The sequence below is a fragment of the Macaca nemestrina genome, chromosome 15, assembly GCF_043159975.1.
Source record: "Macaca nemestrina isolate mMacNem1 chromosome 15, mMacNem.hap1, whole genome shotgun sequence".
Lineage (NCBI taxonomy): Eukaryota > Metazoa > Chordata > Mammalia > Primates > Cercopithecidae > Macaca > Macaca nemestrina.
Genome location: NC_092139.1, coordinates 18,457,515 through 18,480,521, shown reverse-complemented (window position 1 = coordinate 18,480,521; position 23,007 = coordinate 18,457,515). Strand labels below are relative to the sequence as shown.

Genomic DNA, 23,007 nt, shown 5'->3' with positions numbered 1-23,007 from the left:
GGTGATGCATATACAGAGGTTCCATCTATTTTTGTGTATGTTCAAAATTCTTAATAAAACATTCAGGAATAGAGAGGGGAAGATGGTAAGAATGCACCTGGAAATAAACACCACCAATGGCACTCTCCAAGTATCATTGGGCTAGCTACTCAAACTGGCCTCTCCACTCACCTTGTTCTGTTTCAGAGCACTTTTCTCTTTCATGTGGGGACAATCTTTCCCAGTGACAATGGCCTTAATGTCTGCAACAGGAACTGATAAATGATGGGAATTAGTCTCTGGAAGTTCATGCTGCAAGCTGGTCAGTGCCTGCATCAGTGCTGGAACGGAGGTACTGGGGCAGATGCACAGGAAGCCTCAGCCCCAAACTCCAAGCGCTGCTGTATGAGCTCAGTGAGGGTGGTGGGGAGGGTGGCCTTGTACCGTTCCCTCCTTCTTGTAGACCATGGCCCAGTGAGGCTGTGTCAAAGCTAACTGAGGTTCACTTCAGGGCTCTTAGATTTATATCCCCAAGGAATGGGACCTTGGTGACTCCCCTCTCCTCCCCTTCACAATAATGGCAGTGATGATGCTATCATCGCCAACAGCAGTGGCAGCTGCTAACAGTTATGCTGACTACCGGCCAACCACTCTTCTAAGTGCTTTGCATACATTACTCATGCAGTCCTCTTAGGAGGAAAGTGTGGCTATTATTCCCACTTTACAGGAGAAGAAACCAAGGCACAGGGGAGAACTAACTTGCAATTAATTATGATTCAAGTTAATTAGGAGCAAAGCCAGGATTTGAATGTGGGCAGTCTGGCTTCATAGCTTCTCCTCTTAACTGCTGCCTTTCTACTTAGTCATGTACCACCCTTTACACAACACATTCACACCTGTGAACTCATTATTTCTCCAAACCACCCCACCGAGTAGGCCAGGTAGAGGCGATCACTGACAGATAAGGAAACAGGTCCAGAAAGGTGACAGGTACAAGCCCAGATGATCAGCTAGAAACAGCCCGGACTAGAACTCCTGTCTCCTGACAAGTCCAGTGACCATGACACATCAACAGAGAAGTGAACCTACTTTTCTCTTGCAGGGATTCGAATGTCACCTCCCCTTGTGGGTTGTCATCCAAGTCACCATAGTGAAGGACCTTGTGGTTCAGTGCCAACCGGCAGTACCAGAACCGTTCTGGAACACAAGGGAAACCAAACAGGTGAGCAACGACAGTACTGGGAAAGGCCTGGGCACAAAAGGGGCCATCCAGGCAGGCTCTTTCTGGCAGCAAGGATTGCCCTGTCTCCTCTCACCTTGCCTTCGGCGGTTCCCAATCTTTCGGAAGCTGCTGCCCTCACAGAGCCGGTTCAGGCGCTGTTGCTTGATCAGCTCAAGGATCTCGGGCTGGATCTTCTCCCTCAGCTCCCTGGGGCAGACACACACTGGAGTGAGCGGAAGGTCATGGGGACAGTGGAGCTCTGGAAGGAAAGCAGAGCTGGCAGCCACCTCCCCCGCCAGCCTCCCCTGAAATGGAGCTTACACAATTGGTGGGGACTGGAAGTCATCCTGACTCATCCTCTCAGACTGGCGCAGTCGTAGAATCTCAGAGTAACTCAGGCTACGCAGTTTGCTCTTGAACTGATCCAAAGAGTTGGGTTTGGATGGCAAAGCTCGAGTGATTTGCTCTCGGACGACTTGCATAACCTAAGAGAAGAAGAACCCAGCCAACTCACACCATTATTCTTGAGAAATGGACAGGCCTATTATGGAGCACCAAGGCTCTTTCCTACCCCAGAGTCTTGAGCAGGGCAGGCACTACAGACATCTGCTGGGTGAAATAGGTATACCTTCATCTAAGGATGAATAACCATCTAAGGTTATTCAGGTCACATGACTGACACCGATAGATGCTTTATTTCCCATATATTTCAATTGGTCAATGGTGTGGGGAAATGAGCATGGATTTTTGTAGTCAGAAAGAAATGGGTTCGCATCTTGACTCTGTCCCTTCAGCAAGTCACTTAACATCCTTAGGTGTGATCTACTCATCTCTAAACCAAGAGAAAGGAAGACACATCTCCTGATAGGTGTTGTCATAAAGAATATGAGATACCAGCTGGTTGCAGTAGCTCATGCCTATAGTCCCAGCACTTTGGGAGGCAGAGGCAGGCAGATCACCTGAGGTCAGGAGTTTGAGACCAGCCTGGCCAACATGTTGAAACCCTGTCTCTACTAAAAATACAAAAATTAGCCAAGTGTGGTGGCTCATGCCTGTAGTCCCAGCTACTCAGGAGGCTGAGGTAGGAGGATCACTTGAACCTTGGAGGTGGAGATTGCAGTGAGCCGAGAGAGTGCCACTGCACTCCAGCCTGGGTGACAAGAGTGCAACTAGGTCTTGGGGAAAAAAAAAAAAGAATATGAAACACCACATAAAAGGCAGACACAGTGCCTGGCACGCTGTGGTGATTTTAAAAAATGCACTGGTCCCCTTAAAACAACTGTTAAAGAAAACAACAGGATACCACACTGCATGTGCCGTATGATCTCGGTAATGAAGGAAAAACCCATAGGCAAAAAAAAAGACTAGAGGAAAACAAAAATGTTTGTCACTGGATGGTGTAAATACAGGTAATTTTTTATTCTTTATACTTTCCACATTTTTTATAATGAGATGATCAACTTCAAAACACTCAACCCCTAAATGATCAGCTTTTGAGGGCCTGGCACAACAGTGCTCTGCATAGAGTGGGAACTGAAAGCACCGAGGGATAACAATTGATTAAGTACCCAGGGTGTCCACTCTTCTCTCTGCTAACATTCCCAGTTCACAAAACTACAGCAGTGCCTGCAGAGTAAGCACTCAATAAACCAGTGAGTCTTCTGTGCTTATCCTCCTGACCTCTATGGAGGACCGGAGGGACAGGTGCTAACTTCAATGGACAAATGAGGGCCTAAGGCACCAAGTGGAAGACAAGCTCAAGATCACAGAGGGAGCAACAACCAGATGGGGCTGAGCTCTCCAATGCCTCAGTCTTGTGACTCAGCTCTGCAGACCAAGCTGCTTTTCCAGCTCAGGGATTCTCCAGGTGCCAGCCAGCTGTCAGAGGCTGTCGTGTGATGGTCTCCTCCCGTGGGCCTCAGAGCAGCCTGGAGACACTGACCTTGTTGAAGTCCTCTGCTGTTGCCCTCATCTCCTTCCAGGTCTTGTTCAACAGCTGGATGCAGATTCCAAAGAGCTCTTCAAAGGCTCGGTCATGGGTAAAGAACATCGGGTGGTAGTCGTTGCGTCCTTCATTTGCTGTGGAAGTGAAAAAACAGGGAGAAGATGAAGCCTCTGTCCACAAGGGCCTGGGAGCTCATGTCCGGAAACTTTGCACCAAAGTCCTGAGGAACAACAGCAGACCAAGGAGCCCAGCTAATGGGGAGTGTGGGATGGGCGTTTCTCACTTCCTTAGCTTTCTTCTCCAGGGTGCATTTTCTTGCCCTCCCTCTACCCTGTTATAGACTCAGCCAGCCCTTACCTACAGGCTTGGGGTAGCTTTGGAATATGATTCAAATTGCCAGCTCAAACAGAGCAACAACCATGATTCCCATAAACAAGGATAAGATGGAAATTATCAGCTGATGCAGTGATTTAAAACAAAAACAAAATTAAAAACCCACCTAAGGTTGTCTAGTCCCACTGACAATTTTTTTTTTTTTTTTTTTTAGATAGAGTCTCACTCTGTCACCCAGGCTGGAATGCAGTAGCACGACTATGCTCACTATAGCCTTGACCTCCTGACACAAGCAATCCTCCTGCCTCAGTTTCCCAAGTAGTTGGGACTAGAGGCATGCACTACCAGCTGGCTAATTTTTTGATTTTTTTTTTTTTTTTTTAGAGACAGGGGTCTCACTATGTTGCCCAGGCTGGTTTTAGACTCCTGGGCTCAAGTGATCCTCCTGTCTCAGCCTCCCAGAGTGCTGAGATTATAAGTGTGAACCACCACGCCCGGCCCCACTGACATTTAACTGTTTATAATAATTTCCAGTCTCACTGAGCTCTTGATGACAAGGAATGGCTGAAGAAGAGGGAGCTGCAGAGACTTACGTAGTTCCCCAACCTGTAGGATTTCACAGAGCATTTTGGTGAGCTCAATGGCACTGCGGCCAAAGGGGCATTCATGTTTGTCTTCCCGGCTGCTGTTCTCCAAGACAATCTGTCAGGAGAAGAGAAAGGGAGGATTAGGGAGATGAGGGAGGAAGGCAGGAGATGTGGCACCAGGACTGAGGCCAGCTCCCCTGCCTTTACCCGGATGTAGGTGTCCTGGTGGACTTTAGCCAAGTACAGCATGTTGTCCAAGGCCAGCATTCCAGGAGGAGTCTGGGTAAAGTCCATGGCTGGATTGATGTGGTTCTAGAGAAATAAAGACACACAATTTGAGATGTAGTAGTCTCCCTGTGTGCAGGGACCTGAGGGGATGCCCTCTCACCTCTCCTCTTGATGCTGCTACCATTCAGCACCCACCTCTGTCCTAGCTCTTTTCACAGCCATCACCACCACTGAACTGTGAGCTCTTGAGTGCTGGATGGTAGCCGCCTCACCATGCATCCCGGAACCTACTTCGCATGATGCTGCACACCAAGTAGGTATGCAAGAAATACTTCTTTCGGTTAACTCCATCCTCAAGCCCTTACTCTATCACAAAATATTCACACTAGCTTTGCAAAGAACCTAGCAGTTTGGGTAGGAGGACAGGTCCCCTCTCTACCCACTCTAGCTGACCCCAACCTCCCTACAGATGGATTCGTTTCACAGGGCCAAACTTTGCACATAAACTCAGACTCACCATCAACAAAGCAAAGCAAACATTAAAGTCCCACCAGCTTCCTAACTGTCATCTATTCCAGGGTCACCATGGGGTTGCTTGTCAGGGCTCTGGCTGGGTGGCACCACTGACTTCCCATCAAGGGGGAGGGCCTACAACCGTCTATGCCCTGAGGTACTTACAGTAAATCCCAGCATTTTGTAGTCCTTGGTGTACATGGCTTTGCGTTTTTCCGTCCCACTCCCAGGGACATTGCTAGGATCAGACTCTGCGTCAAATGCAATCCTCCTCAGTTCAAATATGATGTCTCTTTGAGCCTGTGAGGTGAAACAGACAGTCAGCAGGTAAATCAGCTAACCAAGGGAGCAAGGAAAAAAAACAGTGGGTCAGGCTTTTCCGGGTCAAACTCTGGCCCCAATCAGTCCCTTAGGAGGCATCACCTCTACCACAGCAGGACAGAAATGGGCTTGGCTCATGGTACAGATCATGCTAGATTTTCTAGGGCAGATGCAAACTACTTCTGCAGACAAAGACCAAGCACAGTGCCTGGCACACAGACTAAGGCTGGACTGCACCACAGCCATGAGAAAACAGCTGCCCCACTTAGCACCTACCTGGTCATTGGGGTCCATCTTGGTCATCATCCTTTCTTCCAGAAGGTTAAAGGTTAGGACTTGAAGGACATACAGCTGATGGGCCATCTCAGTTTTGATGGGGCGGTTCCCTCGGATCACATGCTAGAAAAAGCACAGGTAGGGAGCAGGGGACTGAACTGATCTCTTTTAATGAAGGGTCACATCCATGCTAAGGAAAAGGAATGAATGCTTGGGAAGGGAACAGAACTTTCCTCCAACACACGAGGACTTCATATTCTAGAAGGCGATAGGAGCATGAATGGGCTTGGTTCAGGCAGAGATGACTCACTGCAGGCCTGAAAGGCACCATCCCTTCCTCTGCATTCCCCTGGGCAGGGGAAGTAGAGTGAAGGCAGGGGCTATACCCAACCACACCAGAAATGGGGGAGGCTATGATACAGAACATTGGTGGCTGGACCTTCCTCCAATCAGGCACTTCACAGGCCTACTAAATGCAAAACAGTAGATGGTGTGCATGGAGGCAGAGTTGTTTTTCCCTTAGAAAAATAAAATGTTTTGGATGGCTTCACTAAGCAGAGAGGCTTTGGGAAAGGCCATTTTCTTTCAGTGATACTGAGATAGCTACACAAAGGAGGAACAGTTCACTCTCCCACCAGCTCCCTCCCACGGCCCTCTCTCCTTCCTTCCTTTTGCTTGTCCTCTCCGCTCTCCTATCACTCTGTCCCTGCTCCCTGTGCCGCCCACACCATGTCCCTCTCCCTCCTGACTCTCCCTCCCCACTGTCTCTGTGCCCCCACATTCCCCTAAGGGTCCATCACCTCCTCCTTTGTCCCTCTGATGCCCACCCCTCACTTTAGGTCCCCTGGTCCTATCTCATGTTCTGTCTCTGTCTTTCTTTCGCATGCTGTGTCTCCCTCTGTCTGTCCTAGCTGATCAACCCTTGATTATGTTCCTGTCTCTCACTATCCTGTTCTCACTCCCACAATATCGTGCTTCCCTTCTTGCTCCCTTGTATTTCTCACTCCCCCTGTCTCACCCACCATCATGAATCCTGTCCCTCTTGGTTCTTTCTTGCCGAAATGAGACTCTCCCCCATTTCCCACATGTACCACCACTATGTCCTTCAATTTCCCTACTCAGTAGCCCTGTCTTTAGGGCTGTGCTGTCCAGTATAGCAGCCACTAGCCATATGCGGCTATTTGCATTTAAATCAGTTAAAACAAATTTAAGTTGAAAATTTGGTTCCTTAGTTGCACCAGCCACATTTGAAGTGCTCAGTAGTCACCGTGGCTGCGGCTACAGAGATGCAGATATGGAACACTTCCATTAACAGAGTTCTACTGAATAGCAATGCTCTGGAGCACTCTGACTTTAGGCAGGTATCTGACTCAGTGTCTTTTTAAAGCTTCCTCTAACTTTGGATCAGCTCTCCCTAGAGTTTGCTCTGACTCTAGATCAATCTCTTTAGACCTGTGAGGTCCAGTTTGGTAGCCACCAGGCCCATGAAATGTGGTTAGGCCAAACTGAGAGGTGCTGTGAGTGTAAATGCATACCAGATCTTGAACCCTTAGTAGGAAAAAAGAAAATGTAAAATGTCTTATTAGTAATATTTCACATTTATTACTTGTTGAAATGGTAACGTTTTGGATATCATGGGTCCAAAAAAATATATTACTGAACTGAATTTCCCTATTCCTTTTTCATGCTGCTACTAAAACGTTTAAAATCATGTGCATGGTTTGGGTTCTGTGTCCACTGGATGGTCCTGCTCTAGACCTCTTCCCCTACTGTGACTCCAGTGGTCTCTCCTTTTTCTAGCTGTTTCTCTAGATCTACACTTCCTAATACAGCAGCCATGAGCCACATATGGATATTTAAATTAAAATGAAATTAAAATTACAAATTAGGTCCTCAGTCACAACAGACTTATTTAAAGTACCACACATGACTAGTGGCCACCATTGTGGACAGCACTTCCATAGCATGTGCTAACATGCTGGAGTTAGGCCTCTGCCTGCATCCTTCCCTCCCTCTGAATCGGTGACCATGTCCTGTCCTCTAGCTCCTGCCCTGTCACAGGCACACCCTCTGTCTCTTAAGCGCGAGATCGCTCTTCTTAGCTAAGTCTCACTGTTTCTTTCATCTCCCCAGCCTTACTCTCTTGTTCTCTGCTCTGTGGCCCCTGCCCCGTAACTTCCCTTCCTTCCCACTTCCCCCAGTTTCTCTTATGGCCAGGGGTTCTTCACTGCCATCGCCACTTCTTTTCCCCTCCATACCTCTTCCTTTGCCTCACTCTGAGGCTTTTCTTCTCTACTGTTCCCTCTATCTCCCTGTCTATCCTATTCCTCTCTCTTCACTTTTCTCCCTAATTTATAAAACAGCTTTGAATAGAGGTGGAAATCATTCTCTTTAATCCTCTTTCTCAAACTTAAGAAACATCAGGGCAGGAAGGTAATTAATTATCCTAGCATCAATGGCTTAAAGAAGTACAGCTCCAGTTTGATGAGTGACAGTTTGAGGTTTTACCTGAAGTCTCACTTGACTGTCAAGTATCTCAGTGTCTTAGTTCTCTGGCTTGACTCAGTGAAGTCTCTGGACTGCAGTGACCATGCATTAGACCATGCATTAGCCATTTCCTGCCAGGCCACTTAAGTCCTGAGTCCTGAAGCTGAACTGCCTTCTATAGTGAAATCTTTACTTGTTCACAAGGTTTGTCCAGAAATGAGTTGAACTTCTAACACGATTAAATTTTAAGTCTCAAATATAATTAAATTTCCCTCAGAAGGGCACTCTCATCCCCACACATGCAGAAGAGGGTGACCAGGACAGCTGCTGAGGAGTGTAGACAGGAATGTGTGGGAACCTGTGTACTCCTGTGGGCTTGGGGCCCCTCCTGCCAGGTTGGTAGCTGGGTGTGACCAGGGAAGCAGCCAGCAGGGAGAAGCTGGTTCTGCAAGGTGAAGTCTGGCAGACTCTGCATGTTCAGAGCAGCTGACTGCTCAGCTTCACAAGTGCTCAGAGCTTACTTCTTCAATCCTGTCACCTCTGCATCCTGTTCTGCCAATATGAGCAGAGTGCCTACTGAGTGCCAGACACCCTGCTAGGCGTGGTATGTACATTACCTCACTTAGTCCTCATATCCAGATGAGCAAACTGAAGTCCAGAGAAGTTAATGTGAAATGCTCAAGATCAAAGATTGAAAAATGGCAGACTCCAAAGTCCATGTTTAGCTTAAGTCTTACACTTGACTTCTAATTTTTCATTTTATTCCCTTCACTGTGGTCTCCCAGGTTTCCCTTGTTTCTGACAATTGATAAAGTTGCCTACTTGTTTTTTGAGACGGAGTTTCGCTCTTGTTGCCCAGGCTAGAGTGCAACGGCCCCATCTCGGCTCACTGCAACCTCCACCTCCCGGGTTCAAGCGATTCTCCTGCCTTAGCCTCCTGAGTAGCTGGGATTACAGGCACCTGCCACCACGCCCAGCTAATTTTTGTATTTTTAGTAGAGACCAGGTTTCACCATGTTGGTCAGGCTGGTCTTGAACTCCTGACCTCAGGCAATCCACCCGCCTCGGCCTCCCAAAGTGCTGGGATTACAGGTGTGAACCACCACACCTGACCAAAGTTGCCTCCTTTTAATTCAGATCCTTGGCTCTCCTCCTCCACTCCGACCGGCCTCACCTCCCAACATCGGCCCTACTCCACCCTACAGGTGGTAACAGGGATTTACACTTCTTTCCAGATCCCCCTGCCAACTCCTGCTCTGCTCTCCTCCCTCAGGCACCCCTTAGCAAATACATGTCTTTCATGTGCTCTTTCTAAAATGCAAATCTGGTCTGGTTATTTCACCAGCTTAATTATATGCCCTCAGCTGTCCTTAGGAATGAGACTAACCTTTCCTGATCTGGTCCTCGCTACCTCTCTAGCCTCCTCACCCACTTGCTCTTTGCTCTGTGCCTAATCACACCCTCCTTCTGGGTTCTGACTACCCTCTGGCTGAAATTTCTGTTATTCTCGGTCTGCCTACTCATCCTCCAAGGCTCACCTGAAGACATTCCTCTAAAAGTTTCCGGAAACACTCTTCTTCAAGGCAGAACTCACTGCTCCTCCTCCATCCTTTCCTAGACCACAAACCGGGATCACACCGCACTATGATCACTAGTCTTTCCTACCGGGCCAGAAGGTCTTTGAGAGCAAATACACTTGCTTACTTAGTCCTGTCAGTGCCATACACAAGTCAGGTTTTTTTTGTTTTCTTTTTTTTTTTGGGACGGAGTCTGGCTCTGTCGCCCCGGCTGGAGTGCAGTGGCCGGATCTCAGCTCACTGCAAGCTCCGCCTCCCGGGTTTACGCCATTCTCCTGCCTCAGCCTCCCAAGTAGCTGGGACTACAGGCGCCCGCCACCTCGCCCGGCTAGTTTTTTGCATTTTTTAGTAGAGACGGGGTTTCACCGTGTTAGCCAGGATGGTCTCGAACTCCTGACCTCGTGATCCGCCCGTCTCGGCCTCCCAAAGTGCTGGGATTACAGGCTTGAGCCACCGCGCCCGGCCACAATTCAGGTTTTTAATCAGTGTCAGCTGGATGAGTTATTTTCCCTGTTTGTGCCTTTTTTAACATATTCCCTCTGGATAAAAATTCTGGAGTTGCAGGGCAACAAACAGTAGAGCTGGCCTTGGTCCCTCTCTGGAGTCACTGCAATTGCTGGTGAGATGGCCGCCTAGAGGCAACTCTGCTCACAGAGGATCACAGGAAAAAGCTCTACGGTTCGAGAGGTATTTACTTATTGATAAGGTTCCTCTGTGTGTCCTCCTCACTCATTAATAATTTCAATAATAATATAATAACAATAACAGTAATAATTGCGATTAATAGTAACAAAATAGTAGCAAAATACACCGTGTTCCGGGAACTCACATTCAGGATTATAGACCGGAGATGCTTCTGTGCAAATGCATTGGCCATATCCTATGGAGGAAAATAAGCAAATATAAGGCAGGGTGGCAGGCACACACCTGTGACTACTTCGAGAGGAAGGTGATGTCGTAATTCTGAGCCTTTTTGGCTTTCTTAAATTTTTTTCCTCCCAAATGAAAAGTGGGTGAATGAATGACAATCCACTGACCATGAAATGTATTTCACACTCTGAAACATTCCCTATTTCTGTGAGTGCAAATTAATTCAAATAGGATTTCCCTTCCTAATGGCACAATCAACTGCACTGTCTTCAAAGAGAGATGTGGACTGCTTGAAGATGAGACACTTGTGTCACAAGGACATTGCACGTGGACACACAGCAGCGTGATGGTTTCCAAGCCACATGCATCATGCCAGGCAGACTCCACCGCTAAGGCTAGAAGGAACTCTAGTGAAGCACTGACTCCAAACTTTGGAAGAGCTTTGGTCCAGCAACCCCCTCCCACCCTACAGCAGACGGCTGGGGCCTGGACACTCTACAACAGTAAGTAGTCTAGGATTCAGTTCTAACTGGATTAGAGAACAATAGGTCCGGTGTTTTGGGTAATTTTTTATAACAGGCTCACCTTTTTTATAATATTTGATCCAGATTTTGATAGTTATGCTTTATTTATTTATTTAGCACCCCCCCCTCCCCGGAAATCAAGTATCCTACATAAATGAATCTTCCAGGGAGCAAAGCTTTAACGGTTCTCTCAGAACCATTATTTTAACCATTCTTATGCAAATCTTTTAAAGCTATATTTTATATATATATATATATATATATATATATATATATATATATATATATATATCTTTACTTCTGAAGTGACTACAGTGATAATTTAATCACTGCTAAGGAGTCAGCTTCATCAAAAAGAACAACAGTGATTATTCTGTATTGTGTTTGTGACACTGTGATACCCTGAGGAGCTATTGAGATGTGAAGCTATTTTCCCATAAACAAAATGGTCCCAGATTACAATGCCTTTAATTTTTCTGGCAGCTTTTCATAATTCTTGTCTACTCCTTCCAGTGTCTACCATCACTTCTTCCTAATGTTAATTACTATGACTTCATTTTCTAAACTGCTGCTTTCATTTAATTTTATAGAGAATCCTAAATCAGTGGGCCTGAGGGAGCTGTCACACCTCTCCTATGGAGTAGTATCTGTGAGCTCTGTGTCATTTTTCTCAGAGCTTAAAGGCCCCTCTCTCACACTTCTGGATTTCTAGCCATATTCCAAATGGCTGATGCTGCCAGGAACATTAAATTAATTTTACTTTGCATTCACTGAATACATTCTGGCTAGCAGAGGAGGACAGTGGCCTAGAAACTTCTTTGGTAACTATAGGAAGTCGACTGAGATTAAATCTTGCTGTGGACAACTCACGAAGTGGGTAATTGACAGTGGTCTGCAGCTAGAATATAAAGGTCTTAGACCAAAAGCTTCTCTGTGGTGTCAGGGGGAGGCATTTATCCCCTTTCATCTCCTCGCAAAGCTGACCTCTCTAAAGCTCCCTATAACGAAGAAATGAGCATCCAAATTCCCTTTTGTCGATTGTCTAAACCTTTTCAGATTCCTACGGTCTAGTAAGAGTCCAAAAAGGGCATGGATACCTTTTCTCTTCCACTAAAGCAAGTAAGAAGGTGACGCATCCATGGTATTGTCTAGATCAAAGTCACAAGCTGTTTCTGAGTCTGGTCTTCCCTAGTTGAACCACAGACCCATGCAAAGGCAAGTTATAAAGGAAGGCTGGGGCCACACTCCCTGGGGCAGGTACCCCCTTAATCCTTTCTGTGACTCTAATCTGCAGTACTTCCCTAAGTGTCCTGACAAAGGAGATTCACGGCACACAACCTTTCCCTGGGTCTTGGCATGCCCTGAACATCTAGATCAGACTATGAGCTTCTTGCCCAGCTTTGACTTCCCCACCTGGAAGAGCCGGGGCCCTTTCCACATGGCGGTGCTACTTACAGTGACAGGCAGGTCTAGAGGATTAAGGTGCTTGTCCTGCCGGCAGAAAGCAAAAGCACAGAGAGAAGCAGACAGAATGAGCTTTCAGCTTACATTCAAACAAGGACCGGGAAGGCAGATTAACAGAGCCAAGCCATCCAAGAAAGACAAGGACAGACAGAACCACAGATGCTTCTGGTCTTCCCTCTAGAATCTACCAAGAGCTAGGTACATACATGATCCCACTTGGATTTCATCTTACTGAGCCCATGAGATTGTCAGAAAACGAAAATGTCTTACTTTTAACACCACTTAGGCTTTTCTCAGCGAAATCTAGAATGTTAGTGTTGGCAGGGCTGTCAGAGATCATTTAAACTGGCCCCTTCATTTTACAGAAAGAGAAACCGAGACCCAAAGAGGTTACAAACACTTGCCCAGCCAGCAGCAGGGAGAATACTTGGTCCCAGGCCCCTTGACTCTTAGGTCAGTGCTTGTTCCACCACCCAGCTGATTCTTAGTTTCCTCATTTGTGAAACAGGGATCTTGTTTTTCCTCAGACATCCTTGTGAGGTAAACAAGGCAGACGTTGTTGCTCCCATATGACAGGTGAGGAAACTAAGGTTCACAGAGGCAGAGCTATCTACATAATGTCACAGTCAATGAACAGGGGAAGGAAGATGTTTAGAATCTGCATCCAGAGAACCTTTAAACATAAAACTTAGTGCAAAGTCCCATTCATATTGGACCCCTTTACCCACAGGGTCTCCTCTTCCTTATTCTTGATCCTGTAACCCAAGACTTGGCAAACTATGGCCATATTAGGCTTGTTGCCTGTTTTTGTAAATAAGATTTTATTGGAAGACAGCCATACCCATTCATTTACCTACTGGCTGAGGCTGCTTTTGGCTACAATGGCAAGGTTGAGTATGGCCCATAAAGTCAAACATATTTATTCTCTGGCCCTTTAGAGGAAAAAGTTTGAAGGGCCCTGCTCTCATCTAAGACCCAGCTGGTTTCCCCTCATAGTTCTTCCCTGGGTCTTCCTTAGCAAAGCCACCCTGCTGGGCTCCAGACCAGATGGCTAGGAAGAAGGACTCTTGGGAAAATGGCTGGATTTGTGCTTTCTGCACAGCAAAGAGTACATGGGGTGAGAATTCTCTCAGAAAAGCCCAGATGAAAAATATGAAAAGGCAGCCACAGACCTGTCTCTTGTCTTCAGGAGCCTTCAGAAAGAGTGCATTAATCAGTGCAATGGCGTAGGTCTGAATCTCCTGGTTGGAGCTGTGTCAATGGAGAAAGAAGGCAGAGGGAGATTAGAAGACTGAACAGCAAGATGATGCTTAGAGATGGTTTAAAACAATCACTCACAGATTATAAGCAAAGTGATCATGCTCTTGACCCAGCAATTTCACTAATAGGAATTTATCCTAAGACAGTAATCAGAGAGCTGTGCAAGATTTACTGATAAGGCGTTTCATTAAAGTACTACTTAAAAAACAATGGGAAGTAATCCAAATGATCACATTAGCTAACTGTTTATACATATGAGAATCTTAAGTAGTTATTAAAAGTCATGTTTTAGGGTCAAGATTCTCAACCTGGGATTCAGGGATGGGCTTAGAGTGTTTGTGAACTCCAGGAATGATACAGAAATTGTTCTATGCAGTTTGCTAACTAAGTGGTATTTTTTTCCAAACTGGTGAGAGTACATACTTGTTACCAGATTTTCAAAGGTGTCTAGGTTTCAAAAAAGACTCAGAACTACCCTTTTAGAAAAATCTTTGACATGGAGAAATGTTCAAGATATATTATTCAGCTAAAAAAAACAAGGTCCACATAGTATATATAATGAGATCCCGATTTTGTTAAAAATACTGAAGGGACATTCAATTTAATGTTTAACAGTGGGTATGTCTGGAGGTGAAATAATGGGCAAATAATTTACTTTTTGGGTTTTTCTGTATTTTTAAAGTCTTTGACTATAAACTTCTTTTATTATGAACAAACAAAATAACTACAATCATTCTCTGGAATCTTACAATCCTGGTACTTGACATCTCCACCTGCCATGTCTTGGGTGCATTCTGTGGCTGTCTTTCCAGAGGGTCTGACAGGCTTCCTGGTTAGTCACATGGTACCCAGGGAGTCTAACAGAGGGCACTAAGTGTTCCTCAGCCCAAATATAAGTTCTGGTAACAGCTGTGGGCTGAAAGTATTCATGATTGGCCCCTATGAAACGCCATGTTCCCCTATCATCCCTCGGGAGGCAACTGGGGCCACTTGAATTCAGAGACAAAAAAAAACAGCGAGGTAGATGTGAGGTTACAGGAAGATCAGAATTCTCTATCTGGAGTTTATAATGTCCCTCTCACCTTAATCAACCTTGGTGGCTCACTGGGTATGAAAGCTGAGGCTAGACCAGGCATGGTGGCTCACACCTGTAGTCCCAGCTACTCAGGAGGCTGGGGTGGGAGGACTGCTTGAGCCCAACAGTTTGAGACCAGTCTGGACAACACGGCAAGACCTTGTCTCTACAAAAATGAAAAAAAAAAAACTAGCCAGGTGTGATGGAGTGTGCCTGTGATTCCAGCTACTCGGGAGGCTGAGATGGGGAGGATCGCCTAAGCCTGCAGTGAGTTATGATCATGCCACTGTGCTCCAGCCTGGGTGACAGAGTGAGAGCCTGTCTCAAAAAAGAAAAGCAAAGAAAGCTGAGGCTGAAAATTCCTTAAAAGTGACAAGGAGAGGCCGGGCGCAGTGGCTCAAGCCTGTAATCCCAGCACTTTGGGAGGCTGAGACGGGCAGATCACGAGGTCAGGTGATCGAGACCACCCTGGCTAACACGGTGAAATCCCGTCTCTACTAAAAATACAAAAAAAAATTAGCCGGGCGAGGTGGCGGGCGCCTGTAGTCCCAGCTACTCAGGAGGCTGAGGCAGGAGAATGGCATGAACCCGGGAGGCAGAGCTTGCAGTGAGCTGAGATCCGACCACTGCACTCCAGCCTGGGTGACAGAGCGAGACTCGAGACTCCGTCTCAAAAAAAAAAAAAAAAAAGTGATAAGGAGAAATCAGAGTTGCAAAGAAATAATTGTGCTTTCTGTTTACTTGGATTAGTGGGGAGAAGCAAGTTGGGAGCATAGCTGAGCGAAGACAGGGCCACTATAAACTCCCAAATCTGGGAGCTATGACTTCCCCTTGAACTGGTGGGGGATTCTGGCAACATTCTGACAATGTCCAAAAAGACAGAAGTGAGCAACAGTCAGAAGAGAATCAGCAGGAGTGCCACTGCTGTTTTGCAAAGTCCAGCTTCCTTACATGGTGTAGGTTGGTTGGAAGTGAAGTAAAAACAACGGAGATGGGAGAAACATTACTCCAGTAGGTTCATTTGTCATATGGTCTCATTATCTGGCAAAATGTTTTAGGATGTGATAAGAGTCCTAACAAACAAAGGAAAAAAGTCCCTGAATTTACTGAATACCTAACCCATACTGGCCACTATGCTGGACCTTTTAAAAATCTCCTTTGATCGTCACAGGGTGAGAGGTGAAGATGATTAACCTATTCTAGAGATGAAGAAACTGAGGCCAGAAGAGACTAGGTTACTTGCTGATGGCAGTGACCCAGTATGCACAAGAGCCTGGATTTGAACTGATATTCCAAACTCACGCCCTGTGTGATACTTCTTACAAATCACCCACAGCGCATCATCAGTTCAGTGAGCATTCATTCAACAAGTACTAATTGAGCCTCTACTTAAATCAAAACAGGGGATACAACGATTGGTCTGTTTCCAGGGGGCTCTATGTTCAAAATGGGCAACAGATAATAAAAATCCAGTATTTTATCCAATTATCATAGGTACAAACAGAGACTATTGGGCCCATGTGGGAGAAAGCATGTAATTTTGCCTGGTACCAGGGTAGTATGGGAAGACTGGGAAAATCTTCATTTTAACCTAAGGGGCAGAGAGAGTTACAGAGGATGTTAGGCAGGAGCATGACATGATCAGGTCTGAATGATGGGAGAAATTCTGGCAGGAGTGTGGAAGAGGTGATGAATGAATGTAGAAGCCAATCAGCAGCTTGGAATATAAGCAAAGCAGAGTAGGATTGGAAGACTTAAAATAAGAGGAGAGAAGAAGACATACAAGTGAAGGGAGGGAGGTGTAGGGTCTTTTACTCACACCTGGAGGTGTGAGATGAGCTGTCCCACGGTGATTTCCTCGGCTATCTTCTGATACAGGCTCTGGCTGTTCAAGACCATGCTCTCCAGAATGGCCAGGGACCTCTGAAGGATTGACACATCCACCATGGGCTGGCTCACATACCCTGCAATCTAGACCCAGAGATGGTACATCAATTGAGAAGCTCAGGGCCCAAGAAAGATAGAAGATAAGCATCTGATGCTAGCCCTTGAAGCTCTCTCTGCTTCACATTTGGGCAGCTGTTGCTAGGTGGATAGTGGTATCTGGTTTATAGCTACCCTGGCCAATGTGCCAGGGATTCCCTTGGCATGGATACCTTAATCTCAGATTATAGTATCCACTTAATCGTGATTCTTCAGAATCTAAAAGCTTAATTCTTTTTATCAAAATAAGGGTTCCAGCTTGAGAAAGTGGTATACAAAAGCAGAGAATTTTACTGATACTGGGATCTCATTTTATCTCCATGTACCTCCACTGACACACATTCTCCCTAAACACACTTAGACTTCTGAGAGGTAGAAAGGACCTTGAAGCCTTTTCCTCTAATCCTTCTTCTCAGTCCTCATTATAATATCCTTGACACGTGGTCATTTCACTTGTGTCCAGTGTCGGGGAGTCCCAATGTCCTAAGCCAATGATAGGTGAAGCTCTAGGGCAGCAGATAGAATATTATTCATTGGTTTTAGTTCAGTTTTCTGAATTGACACTGCTCCTTTGTGTAAAAGAAAGGAGGGTAAAACCAGAAGTCACCCCTCTTACCCACTGAGCTTAGTCTGACAATCCAAACAGGCTACCTTGCAGATTTGTAAATAGAAGGCAGAATTACAAATGAAATGTACTTTTTTTTTTTTTTTTTAATACAAAGAGAAGAGAGAGCTCAGGAAGTCGGTCAAAAGACTCAGGGCTAGTACTGGTTGACTGGCTGGCTTTATCCCCAGTCTCACTGATGATCTAATTCTACTCTGATCATATTTAGTTCTGACGGTTCAGTTCCATCTCAGTGCAGGCCCTGAGAGTATAACAAAATGCAAATCTTTCAGAAGCCACAGAAGACCAGAGCTTGAGGATGAAAAATCTGGCCCCAGGGGATATAAAGCTGGTCTCACCAGAATGGCGATATTGCCTGTATCTCCCCTTAAGCCCTGTGAACTGGCAGCTGAGGGAGGAAAGAAAGACAGAATATTGGAGGCCTCACCTGCTTAATAAAGGTGATTGAAACCATGTCCCAGGAGACAATGCCATGGTCCATGAGCTCTAGGAAGGCAGTCAGGGTGAATGCCAGCATTTCACTGTAGCTGAGACACGTGCAACACACACACAAAATAGACAAGGATTCAGATTGGGAAACACAGGTGTGAGGGCAGCCACAAAAAAGATGAATTTTAATGTGAACACCCCATGGGAAATCAGTCGATGCAACTGTAACTGTAAGTGCCTGTGTGCACACCTAGCCAGATGTAGAGCAGATTCAGCCCAGGTATCTATCGCTGCAAAAAAAAAAAAAGAAAAGAAAAAAAGTGCTGCTGGGTAATTAGATCTTCTATCTCCATATGCTTCATCCCAGAGACACAGAATCCCTTATCTATTTCCCAAGACCAAAGAAGACATTGGACCTTTGTCAAACTCCAACAACACCTGTCGGGGGAACCTAAGGAAGCGTACATGCCATGTTAACCTTTGGGCCAAGAGGCAGTAGAGTGCAAGAGATGGGTTCAGTTCCTGTCCACCTTACTAACCAAGCAAATTTTATCTTTTCAAAATTCAATTTCTTCCTCTGTAAAATCAAATTAGTCTCACAGTGTTAACCTCGCAGGGTTGTAGAGAGGGCAAGATGATGATGTATGCAAAGCTTATTCTAGTGCTGGTAGAGAATAAGGATTAAAATGTTTTCTCTTCTCCTTATACATTTAATCCTTTATATATCTGTACAGTGCTCTAGAATTAACAGATGATATTCCTATTTACAAAGCATGTTCAGACGCATTCTCATTAACAATACTTCTCACAATAATACTGCAAGGTATTATCCTCAGGCTAAAGAGAGAGAAACTAAGGCCAGTCTAACCCTGCACTCTCGGGAGACTGTAGAACTATGTCAGTGCTGATGACAGCTGAAGGCTTCAGGACTTCAGTACACCTGGAAGATCCAATATGTAAAACAAATATCTCTGATTAGTTACTCGATTTGGCTGAAAATTTCAATAGTTGATCTATGGGCTGAGAAGATTTCTGATTCCCTCTTCGGCAGGTTAGGCTCCAAGCACCAGTTTACTGACTGCTGCTCATAAGGCACAGCTGCCCACCACATGCATGTCAACTCTGAGGTATGATGAAGATGCTTGTGGGTATCACAAAGTTCTGGTCTCTTCCTCCCTGTGCAAAAGTGGTGATGGTGAATGGGTAGGTTGAAACCTGTGGTAAACACAAAGGAAGGCCTCTGTGTGTGTGTGTGTGTGTTTGTATGGGATGGGAGGTGACTGGAGAGGGAGGAGCAGGGGATGATTACAAACAGATACCTGGGAGATACTGGAGCATCTGCTCGCTAACCCTCATCGGACCAATCATTTCCGGCAATTAACAGGTCTGTCACCACCTGACCGCTCTCCTCCTGACTTCTCTAGCCCCTATTTTTACTGCTCACTTGGCACAGTACTGTTTTGTACTATTATTTGTGAGAGCCCAAATAGACTACACGATTTAGAACCACAATATGGAATTCTGTCTCTCGGTATGGACTCTAGTGCTTGGCACACTGCTCTGTATGCAGGTGATATTCAATAAACTCCTTATTTGACTCAAGGGAAATGAGACTAGGATGCTCTGTGGGATGTAGTAAATTATCAAAGTCCTTAGAACGAGACCTTAGTCATACTCACTGGGACAAGAGCTTGGTTCCACTTTCCACGAGCCTTGTCAGCACAATGATGCCATCCATGTTGATGAACTCAGTAGCGAAAGTCACGTCGGCAGAGAGCTTGGCCAGCTCCTTCATGGCATCCAGCCGGGTCTCCATGTTGGATGACTGGGTCCTCTCCATCAGCTGGCGTGCAGCCCGGGACTAGGAGGCCAGGGACAACATATGTGCCATCTGCTCCTTGGAGAAGGTTACTACTCTGTGGATAGCTCACAGAGGCCCTTCTGTGGACATCCAAACCTGAGGCAGAACTAGTTTTCTCACACTGCTTAGGAGTTGCTAAATAAATGTTTGTGGGATCAATCAGGGAGTTATTAGTATGCCAAAACCAATCTATAGTTATCTATATCTTTTCTGTACCACTTTGGTCTGTGGATTTAAAAAATTCCTACCAAGGGAAGACCAGAGACATCTGGGAGGCCCACTAACGATGGTAAATCACAGAGAAACAGATATTGGTTTAATAGAAGAAGGTTTTCTATTAATTAAAGCTGTCTGGCTGGGTGCAGTGGCTCATGCCTGTAATCCCATGACTCTGAAAGGTCAAGGCAGGATTGCTTGAGGCCAGGAATTAGACACCAACCTGGGCAACAGAGTGACACCCTGTCTCCACGAAAAAATTTTTAAAATGAGCCAGGTGTGGTGGTGCACACCTATAGTCCTAGCTACTCAGGAGGCTGAGGTGGGAAGACTGCTTGAGCCCAGGAGTTCAAGGTTGCAGTGAGCTAGGACTGTGCCACTGCACTGCAGCCTGGGTAACAAAATAAGACTCTCTCTCAAAAATAAAAAATAGGCCGGGCACGGTGGCTCATGCCTGTAATCCCAGCACTTTGGGAGGCCGAGGCGGGCGGATCACGAGGTCAGGAGATCGAGACTATCCTGGCTAACACTGTGAAACCCCGTCTCTACTAAAACTACAAAAAAATTAGCTGGGCGTGGTGGCGGGCGCTTGTAGTCCCAGCTACTCGGGAGGCTGAGGCAGGAGAATGGCATGAACCTGGGAGGTGGAGCTTGTAGTGAGCTGAGATCGTGCCACTGCACTCCAGCCTGGGAGACAGAGGGAGACTCTGTCTCAAAAAAAAATAAAAAATAAATAAAATAAATAAAAAATAAAAAATAAAATAAAATTGGCCAGGCACGGTGGCTTACACCTGTAATCCCAGTACTTTGGGAGGCCGAGGTGGGCAGATCACGTGGTCAGGAGTTCGAGACCAACCTGACTAACATGGTAAAACCCCGTCTCTATTAAAAATACAAAAATTAGCTGGGCATGGTGGCATGCGCCTGTAATCCCAGCTACTCAGGAGGCTGAGGGAGGAGAATTGCTTGAACCCAGGAGGCGGAGGCTGCGGTGAGCCGAGATCGTGCCACTGTACTCTAGCCTGGGCAACACAGCAAGACTCCATCTCAAAAAATAAATAAATAAATAAAATAAAATGAAATTTATAAAACTGTTAGACAGCAGAAGAGGTTTCTCTTGAGGTATGAAGCTCCCTGTCACCAGGAGCAATCAAGGAGAATCTGGACAACCATCTGTCAAAGACGCTGTAGAAGGGATTCTTGCATTGGGTGAAGAATTTAATCTGATGTCCTCTAAGGTCCCTTTTAATCTGAAAATGTGAAAAGCCTGGCAATGTTTTAAAAACTTTCTCTCAAAATCCGTATGATTGTTCCTCAAAGTGAGAGTTCTGGGGAAACTTTAAGAACATCAAGGAGCCAGAAACAATTTTCCAATCATTTTTTGAAAATGCAGTCTGGTGAAGACAAAACCTCCTCCTAGCACATGAACTTTTCCTAGCGGGATGTCCGCCTCCTTTTCTGCAAGCTGCGGCTAAAATCCCTCCTCTAGCATTCACTGGGCTTTCCTTCTGCTGAGCTTGTTACTATATAGTGCCTCACAATTTATTGTTTCATCATTCTCTGTTTTTTGGGTGTTAATTTAATGTTCTCCACTAGAAAGCAAGAGACTTAAGAGCAAAAACACTCCTGTCTTCTTTCCTTTTTCTCAGTGTTAAGCAAATGACTGGAGCCCAATTCCTGCTACTGCCAAGGAGTCGGGCCTGCTGGCCCTCTCCCCTTTCTTTGCCTCTCTTTTACTATTACAAAGATGGCCCTTCAAAGCACAATGCTCTCTGCGATACAGAAGCCCTCACTATCTCTACAGTGGACAAAATGTGCGCCACGGGAAAAGGGCACAGCATAGAACAATCTGAAGAGCACTGGTCTGCATCCCACTTAGAAACTTCCAACTCCAAATGTCAATTTTCCTCCTGAGACAGCATTTCTGGGCTGCTGCCTCCCGCTCCAGAAAGATGTGCTTCTGGGAAAGTCAACTACACTGTGCAAGAGGTCTGTGAAATGTGTTGGCACTTCCATAAAAGTGAGTAACTCCCAGGCTGTCGTATTAAATTACCAGAGCTTAGGAGGGAAGAATGAAGTCCTTAAGATGAGAAGAGTTCAGGAGAAGAGGGGGAGGCAGAAGAACATGATGGGACGAATATGGGCCTAGAGTCAGACAGACCTGGGTCTGAGAGCGAGCTTGGCTACTTTATTAGCTATGTGACACGTGGCAAGTAATTTAACCTCTGTAAGCCGCAGTTTCCTTGTCTACAGAATGCGGCTATCAAGAGTACCTATCTCGTGGGATGTTTGTAAAGATTAGGTGATTTAATTACACAAAGTATTTAGCAAAATACAGGCATTCAGTAAACGTTGGCTGATACCACTTCGTATCTCTTCTCCTCTCAGATGAACCAGTCTCTCTGCACCAAGAAAAGAGGTGACACCATGCCCTTAATTTTCTGGCTGCCCTTCTACAAATGTAACCAAAGGTGCAACCATATTGGCTGTCTTCCTCATGGGCCTAGCAGTCAAGGTGATTCCCTCTACCTGGGCTTTGAGTCCTTCCTCTCCTGGTCCACTAAGGTCCTGTTCTATTGATTACCTGCTTTCCTGCACCTTCAACCTTCCTCTCTTCCATCTGAACACATTCTTAAGGGCACATAAAACATTGCAACAGAAACAAGAACCATGAAGGGTCAGAAAGGTGGGGAACTGGGCAGATGGGGGCAGGAGTTGGGGGGAGACCTTTTGCTACATCTCTGTGAAAATTTTTGATTTGTGAAACACATGAATGCTTTACCTGCTTTTAAAAAGCACATCTTTTTGACTCCATGTCCCCTTCGTGTTATCACCTTCTCTGTGTTTTCTTTTAAAACCAAGCTTCTTGATACAGCAGTAGACTCAAAGTCCTTACTGTTTTACCTTTCTTTTACTTGACCCACTTCAGTCTGGCCACCTGGCCTCCCTACATCACTATTTTGTGAATATCACATGTCCTCTTCACCTCCCAAGTCATTAGACAGCTTTTTTGTTCTCAGTTTACTAAATCTCTCTGCCCATTAAAAACTGCAGACCATACTTTCCTCAGTCTTGACACTCTCCCTGCCCAAAGCTCCTCAGTCACTTCACATTCTTGGTGTTCTTTCTACCCTCTGGTTGCTTCCTTAGTGACCTTTAAGGGCTGCTCTTGCAGAAACCAGGCTCATCCTCCATTCTCCCCTTTCCTTCCACATCCAGCATATCACCATAC

The 23,007-nt window shown here is 45.8% G+C and overlaps 1 protein-coding gene and 1 long non-coding RNA gene across 6 annotated transcripts in view; one reads left to right on the top strand and one right to left on the bottom strand.

Moving 5' to 3' along the window:
- Positions 1–23,007, bottom strand: part of LOC105496478 (engulfment and cell motility 2) — a 98,299-nt gene that overhangs the window by 4,047 nt on the left and 71,245 nt on the right. For 4 of the 5 annotated variants that reach the window (XM_071079199.1, XM_011766940.3, XM_071079198.1 and 1 more), the window contains 15 exons: positions 19,378–19,559; positions 17,697–17,796; positions 16,481–16,632; positions 13,499–13,577; positions 12,318–12,353; positions 10,298–10,348; positions 5,405–5,527; positions 4,973–5,107; positions 4,274–4,378; positions 4,073–4,181; positions 3,144–3,280; positions 1,523–1,686; positions 1,296–1,408; positions 1,069–1,176; positions 172–254 (listed from right to left, as the gene is read on the bottom strand). In XM_071079199.1, coding sequence (XP_070935300.1) covers positions 172–254; positions 1,069–1,176; positions 1,296–1,408; positions 1,523–1,686; positions 3,144–3,280; positions 4,073–4,181; positions 4,274–4,378; positions 4,973–5,107; positions 5,405–5,527; positions 10,298–10,348; positions 12,318–12,353; positions 13,499–13,577; positions 16,481–16,632; positions 17,697–17,796; positions 19,378–19,559 — 1,677 coding nt within the window. The remainder of the gene's footprint in view (positions 1–171; positions 255–1,068; positions 1,177–1,295; positions 1,409–1,522; positions 1,687–3,143; positions 3,281–4,072; positions 4,182–4,273; positions 4,379–4,972; positions 5,108–5,404; positions 5,528–10,297; positions 10,349–12,317; positions 12,354–13,498; positions 13,578–16,480; positions 16,633–17,696; positions 17,797–19,377; positions 19,560–23,007) is intronic. The other variant, XM_011766942.3, reaches the window with a different exon arrangement.
- LOC139358440 (uncharacterized) lies at positions 10,337–22,107 on the top strand. Its single transcript, XR_011613282.1, has 3 exons — positions 10,337–10,841; positions 18,750–18,825; positions 21,425–22,107. It is a non-coding gene; the product is annotated as an uncharacterized lncRNA (long non-coding RNA).